Source organism: Apaloderma vittatum, unplaced genomic scaffold (assembly GCF_000703405.1).
Source record: "Apaloderma vittatum isolate BGI_N311 unplaced genomic scaffold, ASM70340v1 scaffold25443, whole genome shotgun sequence".
Classification (NCBI taxonomy): Eukaryota; Metazoa; Chordata; class Aves; order Trogoniformes; family Trogonidae; genus Apaloderma; species Apaloderma vittatum.
The window spans coordinates 24,519-42,847 of record NW_009709008.1 but is presented as its reverse complement, the minus strand read 5'-3'; the positions used below and the strand labels follow the sequence as shown (position 1 = coordinate 42,847).

Sequence of the window (18,329 nt, the reverse complement as noted above, 5' to 3'; positions counted from 1 at the left end):
CAGCAGCTTGTCCTTATTTTAAAAAGAATATACGAAAAAGACTAAATCATGTGCCGACTGTCAAAACAGTCCTCCCCCACTGCGCAAACAGCAGCCCCGACACATTTCACGAGGCTTGAATGTTTAGCTCAGACCAACACACAAAACGCAGGCAGACTTAACAGCCTTTGCAGAATCAACTAACCCTGCTCTGACAAGCCTGTACAAACCAACCATGGATGTTCAGTTTGGTAGACAGAAAATGTCTAGAAATATCATTTATGAGAGAGAACTCAAAAGCAAAAAAAAAAAAAGGCAGCAAGAATAACATTTAAATGAAATAGCATTTGCATTCAATTAGTTCTCTGACCTTTTAGGCTTTTTTTTCAATAGCTTTTAAGACTATTTTTAAACAATTTTCAAGGTCAGATTAGACCTACACATGCCAAATAAAACCAATACACACTGATAGGAGCCTCAGCCCATGCACAAAATTTATTGTGTGCTACTGTTTATAAAATACTTGAATAGTTCAGAACATGCATAAAAGTTCCAACTTAGGGGTATGTACAGATTGTACTTTATGGCAAAAAAAAGGGGGGGGAGGGGGGAGATGAACCCTAGTGACATAAGTTTCAAGTTGTGTTCCAGGGGATGAGAAGAACATGTAGCAAATGTCAAAATATATAACAAAGTACAGTGGCAATCAGTACAGTCCATTATTTGTGAACAAATTAGCACAGGGCTTCAATTTTTATTTTAACCAAGCAGTCCTGTAGATACCAAGTACATGCAGTCTCAAGTTTACACTTTCACTAATGCCTTAGCAGTTGAACAGAGCAATTGCTTACGCGCTGCTTTGCCTAAACAAAAAGTATGTCCGATACAGATTCAGTTTCCTTTACAGATTTAAAAATAATAAAAAGCTTGCAGCTATTCAGCCCAGTGATTATTAGCTATTTATGCAACCGTAATACTCACAATAAACTAAAAGTACCCATAACATCTAGGTAACCTATAGATGTACATCATAGGTTTATATATTAAATATTTGCAAAATGAAAACATGCATACACAAAATACAATGCCAAGCTTTACAGACTTGATATGAATCAAAATTTACTTAAACAATGTACAAAGTTCAATTAAAAGTACCTTAAAATTAACATTTCCATAGTTTTCTTACTTTTAAAATTAGTATATATAATATTTTTTTTTAAAATTCAAGGTGGGGAAGAGTCTTGAAAAAGCTGGGCAAAAAAGTTTCTAAATTAAATATTTTTTTTTAAATCTGTGTTCAAGTAATAAACATTCCTACATAGAAATCTTCTGATAAGCTGTAACTAAAAAATACAGTGAATACAATATAGAATTAGCAACATCTAAGGAGTAAACCTGAGGTCAGCATTTTACAGAACGACCAACTGAGATTTTTTTTTTGGCATTTTTTCTGTCTATTTTAAATACAGTTTTTGCAGCCTCAGATATTTTAAGACCATTCTAATCTATCGTTTTAAAGACATTTCATGAAACCAATGTCCATTAATAAATAGTTAGCTCTTAGGGTTGTATTCCAAAGTCTGATTTTAAAAAAAAACCAACCAACCAACCAAACTACCTCTACTGAAAGGAAAAAAAATCCCATTTGTAAACTTAAAAGTGTTGACAAAGATAAGCGCAAGATGCTAGTCTAGATGTGCTTTAGCGGTAACAGCCCGACTCCCCCGGCTCTGTCCCGAAGCTCCGGCAGCCGCGGTGGACTCAGCGTGAGGGGGTGAGGCTCGCTCCCGGGAAGTTGGGTCACCGCGGGCAGAGCAGGGGCTGTTGTCTCCAAAGCACAGCGGCCTTTCTTCAGCGGGATCCAGTCAGGTGCAATGTATTAAGTAGTCACTTGGAGCAACCCCCCCCGCCTACTTCGTCTGTTGTCACATCAAAAAGCAGAAACCTAGGAATTCTCGGGCAAGCCAGGAGTGAGTAAACCAGCAGCTGGCGTGGTCACTGGGCATTGTTGTTGCCAGTCCCATTGTTTCCATTGGCATTTGTTGTGTTTAGAGAATTAATACCGTCTTGCTGAAGAGCATCTTTTCGCGGTGGCATTCTCTCATTGATCCTATCCAAACCTTTTGCTTCTTCAAAACTGCAGATTTTATGTTGCGGAGAGAATCCTCGTATTGCTTAACAAAATGCAAATTTGATATGTCAGTAACGGAAAAGCAAGTCGAAAGCATATACTTTTTTTTTTTTCTAACAAAAACAGGTAAGAAATCAGCCAAAGAAACTTATGGCTCTGCAACTTTATTAGTAAAAGCTTCCCTAACCTGCTTTCCTGAAAGGTTCAACGGCAACTGTGATTTTGGTTTGTAATGAAAAGAACAACGTATGGCAAATATTCTGCAAGCAGGAATCAAGGGGTTTAAGCCCACTTGATTGCTTCTGCGTGTCCCTGGCGTGGCCAGCTACCGACACCAACTGCTTCTGCTGCCTGGTGCGTCAGGCTTATCTTAACATCCCCCTGCTCTGTGGTGGAATGTCAGTAAGATCTAAGCAGCACAGCAAGTGCAGTGGAAGAGGCAAAGCAGCGAAGGGTTACAGAAGTCACAGGAGATTTATTTAAGGTCCTGCACACGCAGCGATGGCCCGACCCTGCAGTTCTCATGCAGGCAAAACTGCGGGACGTGCTTCACGTTCTGTGCTAATCGCGTGGGTCATGGAAATGGAAGACAACCACAATCACCGAGTTAGCACTGTGGTTAAACAATGGAGTCGTTTAAATACAAATGTATTTAAAGGAAGTGTAGAAAATGGGTATTATTCTGCTACTGATTATTTTAATGAATGAGGTCTGCACAGCTGAATTTACACCTGAAAACGGCTGACCACATAATAAGACTGAAGCCTTTGGGATGAAATAATTCTTAGGAGATTTAAGGACAGCTTTCCACTCACAACAGCGGGACCTCTTGCACGTGTGTGTGAGAACAGAACATGGCACTTGTTTATATTTTTGGAGATCTGACTTCCTTAATTAAAAAACAAAGAATACAGTCATTAAAAGGTGCTTTGCGATTGAATCTGAAAAACCCCAAGGCAGCTCTCTCAACTGCTATGCTGTTTGTCACTCACTTCCTTGACTACTGAGCAAGAGGAAATTCTAGTCTCTCTAAAAAGACAATATTCTGAAGTTGAGTACTTTGAACATCAAATAATTTGATGGCCTTTTGCTCAATACCACTAACAAAGGATGTATATGCGAATTATTCAGCACAGAAAACACTGATAATCCATGAAATTTAATATGCCTCACACTGGCAGGCTGGCATGTATACTGGAAATAAATTTGGTCAACAGATTATATTCAAAATCTATAGAAAGCACATTACTTTTATACGCCTTGTGCTACCAGATGTGTTACGGAAGTTTTTAAAAAAATATGTTCAAAGTCATTAAAATAGATTTTACGAGAAAGGGCATGCATAAACAACCCTCCTGCCACATATAAACCCCCCACCCACAATCAAACAAAACCTTGCAGTTGAGTGCAGGAAAAACACAAACCACTATAAACACTACCATTTTTAAGGACTTCAAGACAACACCACGCACCACAACATGCTATTATAAAAAACCCTACTGCGTATTTTGTAAAAACAAACAAAAATGATCAACCCCCCGCCCCAATTACCCTAAAACATTAATCATTGTCATCCTAGAGCCAGAAATGAATGCTACATGTAAAAGGGATGAATCAATGCAGTTGATTCATCTCTGCTTGTGCAAGTTGAAAGTAAAACACACCCACACAGAGAACTTTTGAATTCCCTCCCAGACACCACAGATCTCTGCCAAGGGCAAAGACTCTGATCATACCTTTTTCAGCCTCAATTGCCTCTACAGTGGCTGTACAGAAGTGAGCAGATGCATGCAAAATGAATGAGAAAGATGAAGAGTGTAATATCGCACAGCAGAAAAGGCAATGATCAATTTAATATAGTATGCTACGCCAGGTTAGATTACAAGTAGGTAAAATGATAATTAAGGGTTTGGGGGGTTGCTTTTAAGTTTAAGCAAAACTTCTCCTAAGTTTTAGCTAACACAGTTTATCGACTAAAAGTCTATCAAAGCAACACTAATTGATGCTATTGACTGTACATTTCTAGAAGTTTTGTTTGTTGCTTTTGGTTTTTTAAGACAGAAACAGAAAATTTCAAATGATGTTAAAGTTGTGGTATGGTTTAAAAAAAAGATACTAAAAATCCACCTGAGACTACTATTTCTAATGATTAAAATGCATTATTGACCTTCATTAAATTACCTGGAAGGACATTATAAAAATAATGCTAGCAGTGTTCTGATAGTAAGAAAATATTTTTCTTTCTTTGTTTAGCTCCCTAAAGTTTAACTAGTACTTCCATTTCTCACCATATTTTAAGCCAAGATAGCTCTGAGAACTGAATCATGAAATTTAAACCATAAAAGACAAATCTAGCAAGTTGTATTTATAAAGTCTCGTAAATTGTTTAGTTGAATAAACAACAAAGTCTGCAGCAGGAGGAGGTCTGGATTTAACACAGTCTTTATGGGTGAATTAATGTGAATATGAAATAGGTCTCACCTACTAGCTGCTTTGTGAACTAAATAACTGTGGCAGCTCCTGTAATTTTTTACATGTAAGATCTTTCCCAATTGTTTTACCTCTAGAAGTCAAAGCTTTAACATAAGGTTATGAGGATATCAAAATAGCTTTCTATTAGGGCAGACTTGCTAAAGAAACCACTTTGAAACTTAACTGAAGTTTAGGTCATAGTTACAATAATGGCAACAACTTTTCACCTCCCCTACTCTGTGCCATGCTTCTAATACTAGAATTTCAGAAAATATTAACAAAAAATAGCAAACATATTGTTAAAGCTACTTATATAGTGCTTCATACATATTATTAACAACAAAAATCATAATAAGGTATTCAAGCAAATGTTGGGGAAAGTAAGTATATAAGAAAATACAGCATTAGGTCAGAATAGAATTCTTTACAGTGAATTAAATTTATTACTTCTCACTTCCTATCCAACAGAAACCAGGCACAGTTCAATTGCCTCAACACTGCCTCAACCATGTTGCTATGTATCAACTGCATACACTAGGCCTTAACCTCACTGTTGCATAAAATTGTAATTTCCATTGAGATACTAAATAATATGGAATATTTAAGGGCGATGCAGCATTTTAAGTTTTACATACTGCACATTCCATGATACAAAAGAAGAAAAAAATCCTGTTCTTACATCTACAGAAAAAAGGGCAAACTCAGAATTAAATCAAAAAGCCACTTGAATGGACTGTTATTTATATTTACGCTAAGGGAAAGAAACTTTCTCAAACTGTGAAAATAAACTAGTTTAAGAATTATTTTAGAAAGTCCCTAAATACATACTTTAATACTATAATTAATTTCCCATACAAATACAAAGCTACGTTAAAAAAACCACCTCTTTCCACCATTTCCTGTTACCTGTGAAGTCTTTGTTTTCAATCTTTTCCTGAAAAGATCATGAATACTGATTTATCTCTGCAAATTATGTAACTTGGTCATAGATACAAATTTCAAAATTTTCTCCTAGTTCACTCTACTTGTAGTACTATTATTCCAGAGAGAGCTTTGAGTATACATCACAGTTAAGAAAAAGTTTCAACTTGACATAACAGAACAAACTGACTGGAAAATACAAGTACTTGAAGAAAAACAACACTGCAAAGAATCAATTTGGAGAATAATTTTGTTAGAGTCTCTTTTGCAGGTCTATCTAAATTAAAACTATATTCGTTTCAAACCCTGATAAACTTTAAATAAATACTGTATCATACTAATGTAGTTTTTGTATCCTACAAACAAAGTCTTTGCTTAGAAAATTCCTGACTTGAGAGCAAATTTTAAGCAACAGGGTTCAATTACATTTCCACCCTCAATTCGAGCTCTCCCCTTGCTCTGCTTAAGGGAAAGTTCTGATGCAAAATCCTTGTCAACTTTCAACACAAACCCAAAAAACTATCTTGTTGCCCCTCTGCTAGTAGCAAGGGCAGCAACGAAATATAGGAAGTATTTGGCTAGTTCAGCTGGCTTCCATGGATGTACTTAAAATTTTTATTTAGGCTTGTGTTTAGCATATTGCTGAATAAGGCTTTAAGTGTTTAGGTATTTTTCTGAACTGACATTGACTCAATTTGGATTCAGTTCACCAAATATTTCGTTTGCAGAGTAAGTTACTAGGAAATGCTACTTTAAAGAAAAGTACGTAATATATTCTTTAATATTTCAGCTGCTCTAGTGCAAGCAACATAAATAATAAAAAACATTAATGTACATTAAAAAAAATTTAGAAACAAAGGCCACGATTCCCCGAAGTCTGTTTTTATCCTAATATATTAAAGCTATCTAAAAATAATCTCGGATTCATTTTGCAAAAGTATATCCATGTATTTCTTCTAAAAAAAGAACCGTACAGTGACTTCTCCATAGGATATAATTTTGCCTTTTTAACTGACTTTTTTTTTGTTTAAGCCTGTCGCTGAGGTCAGGGTTTGCATTTCACTGTCAGCGTGCTCCGTTCTGCAGTACAGATCTGTCCAAGCATCGCCCAGAAAGGAGCTCTACAAGCCTGGCCAAGGCGTTTGGTGCCCTGCTCGGTGTCACGCCAGCACCAACAAGCTTCTCGCCGCCCAGAAGGGCCTCGATCTCCCAGAGGAGAGCGGCTGTGGCTGACCCAACGCCTGCAAGGCAGCGGCGGGATTTGCCAAGATCCAGCGCCCAACACGTTGCCGACACGCCAAATTACAACGGGCATACATGCAAAAACTGCATGTGCATTGCCTGAATGGTGACTTACACGTACGTCTGTAGACAGATTTGCCCTGATACAAAAATTTCAGCCTGGTTCTCTAGAGCAACATAGATAGACACTCCAACTTAGAGCTTTCAAAGCTTCTAATAGATTTAACAGCAACCAGCACGACTAGATCTTTTCTCAAGGTGCCACTGAAAAGCAAACACTCTTAAGACTGAAAGCCAGGACATACTGGTCACTTCGGGGAATTTTCAGGCAAACAAAGTAGTAGAACAAAAAAATTTTCTACAATTAATATTATTTTATTTTATTTTTTCTGATCTAGACTAGTTTAAATCATTGATAGCACACTGATCAACATAGTACTATATACTCCAAAAAGTAATTAAATATCTGTAGTAAGAAAACTGACTATACTATCAGTGACCATATTTTTGCCTAGAATATGAATTCACTGATATTATCATGGCTTAGAAAAGTGTCAATTCGTGAAATTCTATTTTATTTTGTGTTTACTTCTGGCTTTGCAACTGAGGATAATAATTTGAAATTTTTTTTAAGACTAAAATGATAAAAGGCTATCAGTAAGAAGTTACTGCAATTTAAGGAGACTTGACAGCTGGCATGAGTTTTTTGAACAATCAACATGACTAAAACAAATGAGGTATATTGATGTAGTGCACCAAGGAATATTGCCATCAAAAGTTCTAGTCAAGAAAAAAACCCATACCCATAAAAATTCAAAACGCATTTTGCATACTTTCCAAATGTCCCACATTTGCAGTAATGGTAGAAAGTCATACACTTTATGTTAAAAAAATTTTCTAGTCAGTTTGATCCTCTCTGAGATTTGTAATGCAACATAGATAAAAATTAGCTAAATGAGTGAGAGGAATGCAGACTCATTTTTTTAAGCATAATAAAATATCTTATTAAACAATGAAAATCAAAACTAGAACGTATGCTTTTGGAATAGCTGGATGGATTAGGAAACATACACCATTTCTTGTTATAGACATTCACAAAACAAGCACATACATACATGGGACATATAAACTTACTTGTAGACATTATATGTCCACTGAAAAATGACTTAAAATGTGACATTCATATTTCAAAGCCATTAAAATACAGCTTTGATAGTTTAATAGAAAATGTAGTGAAAGACTTTAAAAAAAACTACACAGAAAATTTTAAAAATTCAAATAAACAGCCTAAATTACAAAATAAGAAAAGCAGCTTGGAAAATAGATTGTGTAGAAAGTAGTATTCCTGTATCACAATCTTGCAATGGTTACAAAATTCAGGGGTCCCATACAACAGTTTTACACTTTCTAGCAAAGCCTGAAGATGGCCAATAAAAAGTCCCTGAATAATTTATGGCAAGAGTGCTGCTGACACGAAGTCCAGTTTCACATTGGTATATTTTAGTTACCCACCATTGTGAACAGAAACGTGGGACTTCATTCTTTTAATACACTTGGTACGATCCCACAGCGTTCTCCCTAAGCCTAGTTAATCATTTATGGGGCTTGTGAAAAATATGATCCAATGATTCAACAAACTAAAAAAAAAAAAAAAAAAAAAAAAAGAAAAACTTTTTACAAAATATTCAATGAGCCAGATTACAGGTATATTTTGTATAGAGTTCTTTTTATTTTCATGCAAAAAAAAATATATGCACACTTAATAACACCCTTTTATTTTGATTTATTTACAAGTTTTAAATTCAATCCCTTTATTCTCAACTGACTTTATAACAATTACTGAATATTTTTCAAGTACATTATTGTTCAAAATGCACAGACAATGTGCAGCAGCAGCAAATGCAGCAAACCTCAAAAACAAGGTGCTACAGCATTGCTTCTACATCAAGAGACGGACAAGTGTCTGGGATAGTGGTTTAATTTTAACACTTATACAGACATACATCTATACCTAGAGAGAGACAGACAGATCTAAGAAAGCAGCTACATCTGCAGAGGAAGGAAACAGCATGTTACAAGGACAATTCAGGGAGGTCAATTATACATAGAACATTTGACAAACAACATAGAGAACAAACTTTGGCATTAATTACCAGGGTACAAAACAGAGCACATTTCATTCTACCAATGGAGTGCAATATGGAACTCTGCAGCCTGTAGCTGGTTGTTAATATTAATATCAACGAGTATTTTACACTGTCAATGAGAATACTAACAACATCTATAATAAAACCATTTTAATGGAGAGCAGACGAGTAATGGTGCAAAATTACGTTGCCATTTTTGTGTCTGTAACAATCAAATGCCTCGATACCAGATCTGTAAGGCCGCCTCCTATCAGGCATCTGTGCCACCTGCAAATGCTAAACTAAGGAAGCTCAAAGTCTGAAAAGCGTGGCCTGACACCGCTGAACTCATTTGCTTTTGTTTTATACCCTGGTTAAGTATCCATTTCACATTGCCTGATTAACACATAACACTACGCTCGTATCAGCTGCTAAGACAAGAACTGAAAAGCATAAGGAATTCCCTGCATGCATTATGTGTAGTGTTAGCAAAAGAGTGAGATGTGCCCCAGTCCATCTGAGGCACAGCAAGTTGCATAACATCATTACCACTTTGCAGGGTCTGTCGTCCTCCAGCCAACACTCCACTAGGTAACATTCCCGTGGGAGTCAAACCCTTGAGTGTCAGCACACTTTCACTCTCCTCCCTGGTGCAAGAAAAAAAGAGGAACAAAAACTGAAATATCTGCTTAGGAAAACTTGTATCGAAGGAAAACTTGTATCAAAGGAAAACTTGTATCGAAGGAAAACTTGTATCGAAGGAAAACAGGGGGTGGGGAGAGAGAGAGCCTATTTTTGCTCTGCTTTACACATGTCAAGAGCAAACACAAATGCAAATTCTTATTCAAAAAACTAGAAAGGGGAAAAATATTTCTGATCCATACCAGTCTTGCCTCTGCCAAAGAGTTATACACACTGATCACTTCGGAACCAAATTCTGAGCAATTATTCACACGCAGGCTCGTTAGCTTTGAAATTAGAATGCCTCATGAGGTACCGAACACGTCTCAGTGCCATAACCCACAATTTTGTTCAAACTGTCTACACTTTGGGAAATACCAACTTAAAAAAATTATTCCTATTTGAACACTTATTGTCTATGGGAAACTATATGCTGTGTGTAAACGTGATCATGAAATCTCTGAACCTAGGCAGGTTCAAAAAAACAACATTTTTTAAAAAGCTGAAACTGAACAAACAAAAACCTGCAATAAAAAAAATCCCTAGTCCTTAATTTTCTGGCTTGCCGAAAGTTTTTCGAACCAGTTCTAACCTCCTGCATTACGCCCCTGATTTCCACCTCTCTATTTTGGTATTGTCTTTCCAACACTCATAGTTAATGGCTGGACAAATAACTTACAAACTAAATATCATAGTTAACATGTTCACAGATTGGCCTAGGCTGGAAGGGACCTTAGAGATCATTTAATCCAGCCTCCCTGCTGCCAGGGACGCCACCTCTCGACTAGATCAGGCAACACATGGGGACCGTACGGGAATCGAACCCGCGACCTTAGTGTTGTTAGTGCCACGCTCAACTGACTGAGCTAACCGGCCATCATGTTCTCTAATTTCTTGAAACACATCTCAAAAATAACTTAAAATATTATTTAACCAAAAATAGCAATATCAACGGTGTGTACCAATACGTCAAACAGGATTCTGAGGCACAACAATCTCCCCCAAAAATGTTTGGCATCAATTACCCTGGAGCAGAGATGTTTTCCTACGTAAGAGGGGGTTTAGGAATATAGAAGTCATGCAAGTACCTGAGAACAGAGAAGACTCTCGCCATCTTGCCAATTGCACGAATTTTGTTTCTGATTATTTCTTTCCGTGCAGCAGCTGTACCTACTTTCAATGGAATAAGAGAGAGTCTCAAGCTCAGAATTATTTACAGGGTCACCATTTACAAGTGCATCAAGTTCAACATGGCTGTTTAGGTTCAGTACTCTTCACAGGAGGCCAGTACCCAAACACTTAAGAGCACAATGTTATCAAATTACGGCTCCTGAATGTCATCAAAATCACCGTCACCTCTGTGTCCAGAAAACACACAAAGTTTAGGCTGTTTGCAGTGATTTCCTGAAGCTAGCAAGCACCTAAATTACCGCCATTACACTGCAGTAACTGTAACTCATTTGCCTAAATTTCATGCTTGAAATTCTTCACTGTCATCTGTGTATGTCAAGATGCAGGCATGCTGCCCAATACAGAAGCCAAAGAGATATTAAATCCACAAAAAATAAAGATTTGTTTCTAAGTCTTATACAGCTGTCTGAGAGAAAACAATAGTTTTTATGTCAACTCCCCAAAACATACTCCCACAAAACCCCTCACAAAATAAAATGCCAAAGAACCACAGTGTTACCTCTCTTACCACCTAAGTATGTTCCCTGTCAGCTTAGGTGTGCATCATGTGCAAAAATTACAAACATCAAAGATCTGGAGTAAGTACTGCATCTTCAACAGAGCCGAGAGATGCCATTTGGGACAGGTAAAAGTGAAGGCAAAACTCTTGAGGCTTGAGATTGGGAAGGAGAGCTCCTCTGTCTGCCTTGGCATTACCCAAACAGGAGCTCCTTCCTCCAACGCCAGGCCTTGCTGGTTTGTTTCAATGTCTAGAAGCTAAAGTCATCCTTCCCCTTATCCTCCTTTCCTTTTGCTGACTCCTCAATTCCACTAGAACACTAAAGACAGATGAGGAGATACCAAAACTAAAATCCTTACTTCTCCTCAGCCACTAGGCAAGGTAAGCATTGATCACACCAGGGTAAGAGTAACTCAGTCATACTTTGAACTGAACCACAGGGGACCAAAAGTGAACAAACTCAGACAGCTCTGCTAGGTATTCCAGATCTTCCACAACTCATCCTTCTTTAACCCCGGGAGAAAGGTATTCGGTAAAAAGTCACCAAACTAATTTGCAAGATTTTAGAAGAGAGGATCACACAAGTGGGCAAAGGAAAGCTGCATATCCACAAATTTATCTATCTCAAATAAGGCAGCTGTGGAAGAAGCCTTTTCTCATCCCTGCTCACTAGTATTTTGCTTCCTCATGGGAGCACACACACTCAAGCACAACAGAATCACCCTTCTCAGACCACTGTTGGAATGCAAGGCCTTCTGTTGTGCAAGAGTGCATTTACTTCCCACCCTGAACATCAAACTGAAAAAAAAATTACAAAAGATAAGGCATGTAAGGGCGAACAAGAACAACAAAATCACACGAGGAGGAAAATGTATAGTAGTGACAAACAAAAAAGGGAGCAGGAGACAACCTCTGTATGAATACAAAGGAAGAATCTTGGGCTATGACAAACATCTGCCAATCCATTTAAGCAAAATGAAAAAGCCAGGAACTACTGAGTAAAGCTTTTTTAGACAAAGGAACAACTTTAATCAACTGCAGACACCAAATTTAAAAAAACCCACAGAAACAAAACACAAAACAGAAGGCTCAGGAAAAACTTGGAATACGATAGACTGAAACATACATTATTTTCAGTAAAAATTGAATTTTACACTTTAACTTTTAATTTTTAAAGTTCTAGAAGGTTTTGCTTTCTCCCTTTGAAAACTATTAAATAGCAGCTTGAGGATCTGGAATGAGAACGGGACTCCTTCAGAGTTTTTTAAAAGGCTAGGGCCAAAAGAGTGGCCATCAATCTTTACCAACAAGCCCCTCAATTTTCCTCCTACCTACACAGACACAGAGCTGTACCACGCAGGCTGAGAGAGACTGCAGGCAGCACTAGGGCCTGTATCTAACCCTGGAAGGTCCCTGTGCCTTAAAAGGAGAAAGGATGGTTTGGGGTACTTTTGGTGTTTGTTTCACAGCAGTTTTTTGGAGTTTGCTTCGTTTCGCTTCTTTTTAACACGATCTTTCATGGCTCCAGCCCTCCGGAAGCCACAGTGCCAAGCCAAAAGAACAAAGGTGTTACTCGAAGCTGCGGCGCCGCACTCATGTGGCCGCTGAATCAGGGTTAGTTAAGAGAAAACAATGAGGAGGCATCTGTTTGTAGAAGCACCTCTTGATTACACCCTAAATAAGAGGAGGTATGACAAGGAACTCTCCCACTCCCCATTCCCACTGCCTGCACAGGAAACAAATTTTCAAACACTCACATTGCTACGCTACAAAGAACTCATGTAACCTCTGGAAACATCTCTGTCATCTAATGCATTCCCAAATCTTAGCAATATTCTCCGTAAGAGAAAAATTTATACAGAGAGCAAATTGATTATTAGGTAAATTACTGTCAGAAGAATTTTTCTGTACAGAATTATCTACCCTGAGATTTCTGAAAAACAGGTGATAGACTATGAACTTAAGTTAGTAGGCTCCTTTTTTCATTTTGTATCTAGTCATCTTTACAATTGCACACACAACCAAAAAGTACCTTTTTGACATCTCAGTAGAAGGAAACTAAAAGTACTATACAAACCAGGTTTTGGAACATTGTATAAACACATTCCATGCACAACCTTAAAAAAAGTTCACGATAAAAATATTAAAGAGCAAGACAGACAACTGAATGCTCCCTACACATGCAGGACCAAAGATAAAATTTTAGAAATAGGTAGGAGAATGAAATTCTACAAAAAAAGAGGAATGGAAGAAAGGAGGAAAAAAAGTCATGCACAGAAAGACAGATGTCTTGGAATATGACTTTTAATAAGGAAATACATAAGCCTTTACAAAATTCCCGTTAAAATGGGTAATAGTAATAAAATGTTACGTATGCCTCTCAACAGAAAGGTATTTTCTGTATTAATGCTTATATTGCCAGGTTGTATGAAGTCATATTTCAAAACATTCCTAATCTGTCTGGTCTGTACCTTTTTTATTGCCATATATGAGTCGCTCTTCAGATGGAGAGTCCAGAAAAAAAGGAAGTGAACGATGAAGAAAAAGGTGAGTGAGACAAATAAAATAAAGATATTCAACTTGGCAGCGATAATAAAGAAGGAATGGAGAAAAAAATGTGAAAAAATAAAATGGAAAATTGCAACACTTAAAAATGCATTCATCAAACAAGAAGTGGAATTGTTGAGAATATTTTAAGATTTGATGATAAACAAGTGAAAGCTTGAAAGTCAACAGTTTAAAAAAAAAATCCGTTCACATAGAAAGATAAAGCGTAGACAGTACCTAGGTGGCATTAAGAGATGCATCAAGCAAAGAAATTGTTAAAGGAGACAGAAGAATAAAATAATTTAAATTAGGAAACTGCAACTGTTGTACTAAAGACAGGGCACACTCAGCCAACTGATGACTGCACTTATGTTGGGCAAAGTACATCCTAACGTCTCAGAATACCACCTAACCCCATCCTGCAAACGCTTGGTGTAATTGCTGTATGCTCAATTTGGTAGGATTACCTGAATGAAAAAGTAAGGTAACTGTTTGCAGGAGCACATTTGAGAGTTTTCATGTTTCTGACAACTATCCAAATGGCAACATAGGTTAGGTAGCTCCTACCCAACGCTCTGTCACCTAAACCCCAGGCGCTTATTAGCACAACACTGGTCTGCTACTCAATTTGAACATGGTAGTTACCAAAAACTAAGAATGGGGCCATGCCTCTCATCTCTTTATGAATGATCCTGTAGTGTTCCTCACTGCTGGAACTTCCCTTCCTTCTCCCCTATTATCAGTCATCCACCAAATCAGTTCTGGTTTTCGATAAAATGAAGTAAGTCTGAGCAACTTTTAGTTATGACATTAAGCACTACTGTAACAAAAAAACAACAAAACAAAGTGTGATGTGATATGATGGGTCTGTGTGTTAATGTTGCTTCTTAACCATCACACTACAAACATCTCCTTAACAATCTATCATTGTTTAAAGAGAGAAAGATGTAATAATTCATCACATACATATTATATAATGTACATACACAAGCTCTCCTTTAACTTTTATGCTTTAAACTCAAATACCAGGACTTAACCCTGTATTCCATACTTTATGTATAGTACTTTGTCATAAGAAACGTATCGGACTTTCACCTACATCCACTCTTTATTGAAGAGCTATGATTAAGAAATTTAAGATCTTATAATAAATCTATTCTAAATATTAGCAAGGTATGTTTCAAACGTTTCAAATTTGAAGTACCAAGAAATTCTGAGAATTTTCCACAAAGTTTCAGTTTTAAATAGAAAGCAGATACGAGTATTTGCAAAGGATACCGTTACTGCTTCTCAATCACAAACACAAAAACACAATTCCCTTCTGTCAAGGGACCTTCTTTTCCTCCCAGATGTCACTATCTAAAGAAAAATTTGAAGGCAATTTTCTTCAAATTCCACATAGTATTACACCAGTCCAAGTTAACTACTATTTCACAAGTTATCATAATTTAAAAGATCTATATATCTTAAAGCAACCCCTACCGTCAAATTGATCTTCTCCCTCTGTCATCAGTTCATCATCAGAGCAAATGCTCAAAACATTCACCAACATTTCTGTTACTGTGTAGAAAAAAAATAAATCTTAATTCATTCCCTGTAGAATTTTAAGTCTTCCCATACACACAAGATACAACTAGTCACCAGCAACTATAGTGAACGAACTTCCCACATCATAGCCATTGCTTAATTATCTGGTAGAAAAATACATAGGTGCTTCTTGATGTGCACTGTCACAGAATTTAAAAAGCTCAGAAGAACAAGCAGCTAAAATAACATCACCTAACAACCAAAGAACACAGCAGAGCATTCTCTCCTCTCGTACAAGGAGCTCTTGTAGATTAGAATTCTATACTTGTATATTAGTATTTTTACATTAAGATAAGTATTTGAACTAGATTTTATGCAAATTTAGTCAGATATTAAAATGTTTTGACTGCTCAAATTAGGGCTTAAAACAAGAAAGCTATTCCATTCCCTGCACCTGCAGGCATGTAGCAGAAGCACTGAAGCAGAAAAAATACTATGATATAAATATGGTGCAAGCTACATGTCTTTTCAAACTCCCATGAAAAATATCAATATAATGCACATACAAACTTGTCTCCCTATTCTGCCACTCAACCTTTCCCATATATATCAAATTCTTTCTTAAAACAGCCAAACTTCTCGTCCCTCTGGAGTGTTCAGAAACCTATTCATGAAGTTCTGTCAGATAGTTAAGAACCCTGTAAACTGCTGCCTACGTTTATTCATGACTAATTCATACAAGCCCCGTGTTATCTGCCATGGTCGTCATCTCCATTCTTAGGAAAAACTAACCTCAACTTTAATGAAAAAAAATAAACAAATTATTCTGACTCTGATCTGTTCAACACAGACCAGACAATATTAACACCATATCTGTCATCAAAATAGAAGCATGTATTTGTCCAAAGGCAAGATAAACTACAAGGACCACATTTCCAGCATTTTGAGCAACGTATTTAAGAGTACTTGTGCGTCTCATTACCAGCACAGTAACAAAAACAAAATAAAAAGTATTAACATTTAACTGTTGAAAATGTTATCTACTGTATCATCAGGTAAGAGAAATATAAACAAAAATCTCCTTAGAAATGTCATGTCACTCCATTTAGAAACAAACAAAAAAAAATGTGGAGTGGGTTAACCACACTAAGACGTGTCCAAATTATTTTACTTTAGCTGCTTGCTAAAGACAGTACAAACAAATCAAGAATCCTAAGTTTATATGACTGCAAATATATAATCTCAAGAATATTTTTCAAAGGAATTTAAGGAGCTTTCCACATCTCTCATAAGAAGAGCAGTTTCTGTCATGGAAGGATTTTAAACAGACCCAAATAGCTTCTAACCTCATTGCTTTTCAACTGAAAAATACTTGGAGCCCTAGTGTCCTAGATTCAGTTATCAACTCTAGAGGGGGGAAAAAAGAAAAAAAAAAAAAGAAAAAGAGGACCTGTGCTTAATTATTTTTTACAAGAAAAATTATAACTGAAAAGGTTATCTTTAATGAAGGTCAATCTGTTACAACCACACAGAAAAGTTAAAATTTTACATTAACATCTCAACATAGCTTATATGTGTAACTGTACAAGATTAATAACGCACATAACACAGCACTTTGTAAAATATGCAGAACTTTCAAACTGACTTCAAATGCAACACAAAGATAGTACTTAACAATGCAACTACACACCCTCAATGGAAATCATAATTTCTGGTAACATCTCTGCTTTATTAGATGCAGTTTTAACTATCTTTACTGAAACTGGTGTAGAACAAGTTGTATTTCAGTCTACTCCTTCCTTCTCAGAAACTGCATTTTCACACGCCAAAAAAACCCAACCAAATCAGTTTAAAACCAAATTGCTTACCTGATAAATACACATATGGATACCCATTTCCACAAAAATTATGCAATTAATCTCTCATTGGTAAATATATTCTTAAAAAATAAAAAATCTTCCCAACATCAATCTGGAAGAACTTTGCCTACCTTTTTCTCCAACAAATGGCAAAGACCATGTGAAAACATCCATAAAATTTGGTAGCCAGTACGGATGAGGAGAACAATTGAACTGACGAATGTTCATCACATTGTTTTCATATTTTAATACAGCAGCTAAAATAAAATTCAGACATTTTGAAAAGAACATTTAAAACTTGCAAATACCACAAATGTAAAGTCAGAGATTTGGTTTAGCTCTATTTTATATTATAAACAAAACAATCACAGAGACACTCCATTTTCTTTCTTTCACAGTATTTGGAGGACGTATTTCTACTGCAGAACTTTGGATTTTCATTGTGCATGTTGCAGATTAAGGTCCTGTTATAGATCAATAGAGTTCTGTAATACAGGTCTATAATGAAAAAAGATTTTAAAAGGTCCTGAAAAGCTACAATTGCAGCAACTTTAACAAAAGCCTAACTCAGAACAGCAGTATATCCAGATTCAGGATTTACACTTCTTAAGTGTCTTCCCACATTTTAAGCCTGGAGTAAAACCACAGAAATCTAGAAGTTTGGGGAGAAGGTGAAGCATAGAAAAACAAAACAGAAAACCAGAGGCATTCTAGGCCTAAATAATCATTGACTGCATTTTTCCATACTTATGCCTGCATTACACTGGGAATAGCTGCTGTGAAAAAGGATTCTTAAAATGCAGTATCCACATAGATGGTGAAAAAAAGTAAAAAGCCAGTTGAAGCTATTTTTTTTCCTCTTTTCCTTACAATCAGTGAGAGTAACAACAGCTCATTTTTTCCTCTCTGTAGTTAATCACCCTACATAAGCGGTATGGGTTGGGGGTTGGTTCTCTGGAGCTGAATGGGAGAAAATGCAATGTATTTCACAGAAAAGAGGTCCTGGTTTCAACGGAATACTACTTGAATATATGGAATCATTCATTAATCACATACCTGAAAAATCATACTGTAATGTCAAAGCTGAATTTCAGCAGGCTTTATTTTTCATTATTTCTGTTGTTGAACTTTGCTCTCAACGATAAATAATATTA

The 18,329-nt window shown here is 36.5% G+C and overlaps 1 protein-coding gene across 2 annotated transcripts in view; it reads right to left on the bottom strand.

The window, feature by feature from the left end:
• Positions 1–448: 448 nt before the first annotated feature.
• PPP3CB (protein phosphatase 3, catalytic subunit, beta isozyme) overlaps positions 449–18,329 on the bottom strand; it is a 38,445-nt gene continuing 20,564 nt past the window's right edge. The window contains exons 9-15 of one of the 2 annotated variants that reach the window (XM_009866776.1): positions 17,307–17,432; positions 15,272–15,349; positions 13,714–13,740; positions 10,641–10,725; positions 9,421–9,518; positions 3,847–3,876; positions 449–2,153 (exon numbers count right to left, since the gene is read on the bottom strand). In XM_009866776.1, the coding sequence (XP_009865078.1) occupies positions 1,975–2,153; positions 3,847–3,876; positions 9,421–9,518; positions 10,641–10,725; positions 13,714–13,740; positions 15,272–15,349; positions 17,307–17,432 (623 nt within the window). In that variant the 3' untranslated portion in view covers positions 449–1,974. The remainder of the gene's footprint in view (positions 2,154–3,846; positions 3,877–9,420; positions 9,519–10,640; positions 10,726–13,713; positions 13,741–15,271; positions 15,350–17,306; positions 17,433–18,329) is intronic. The other variant, XM_009866777.1, reaches the window with a different exon arrangement.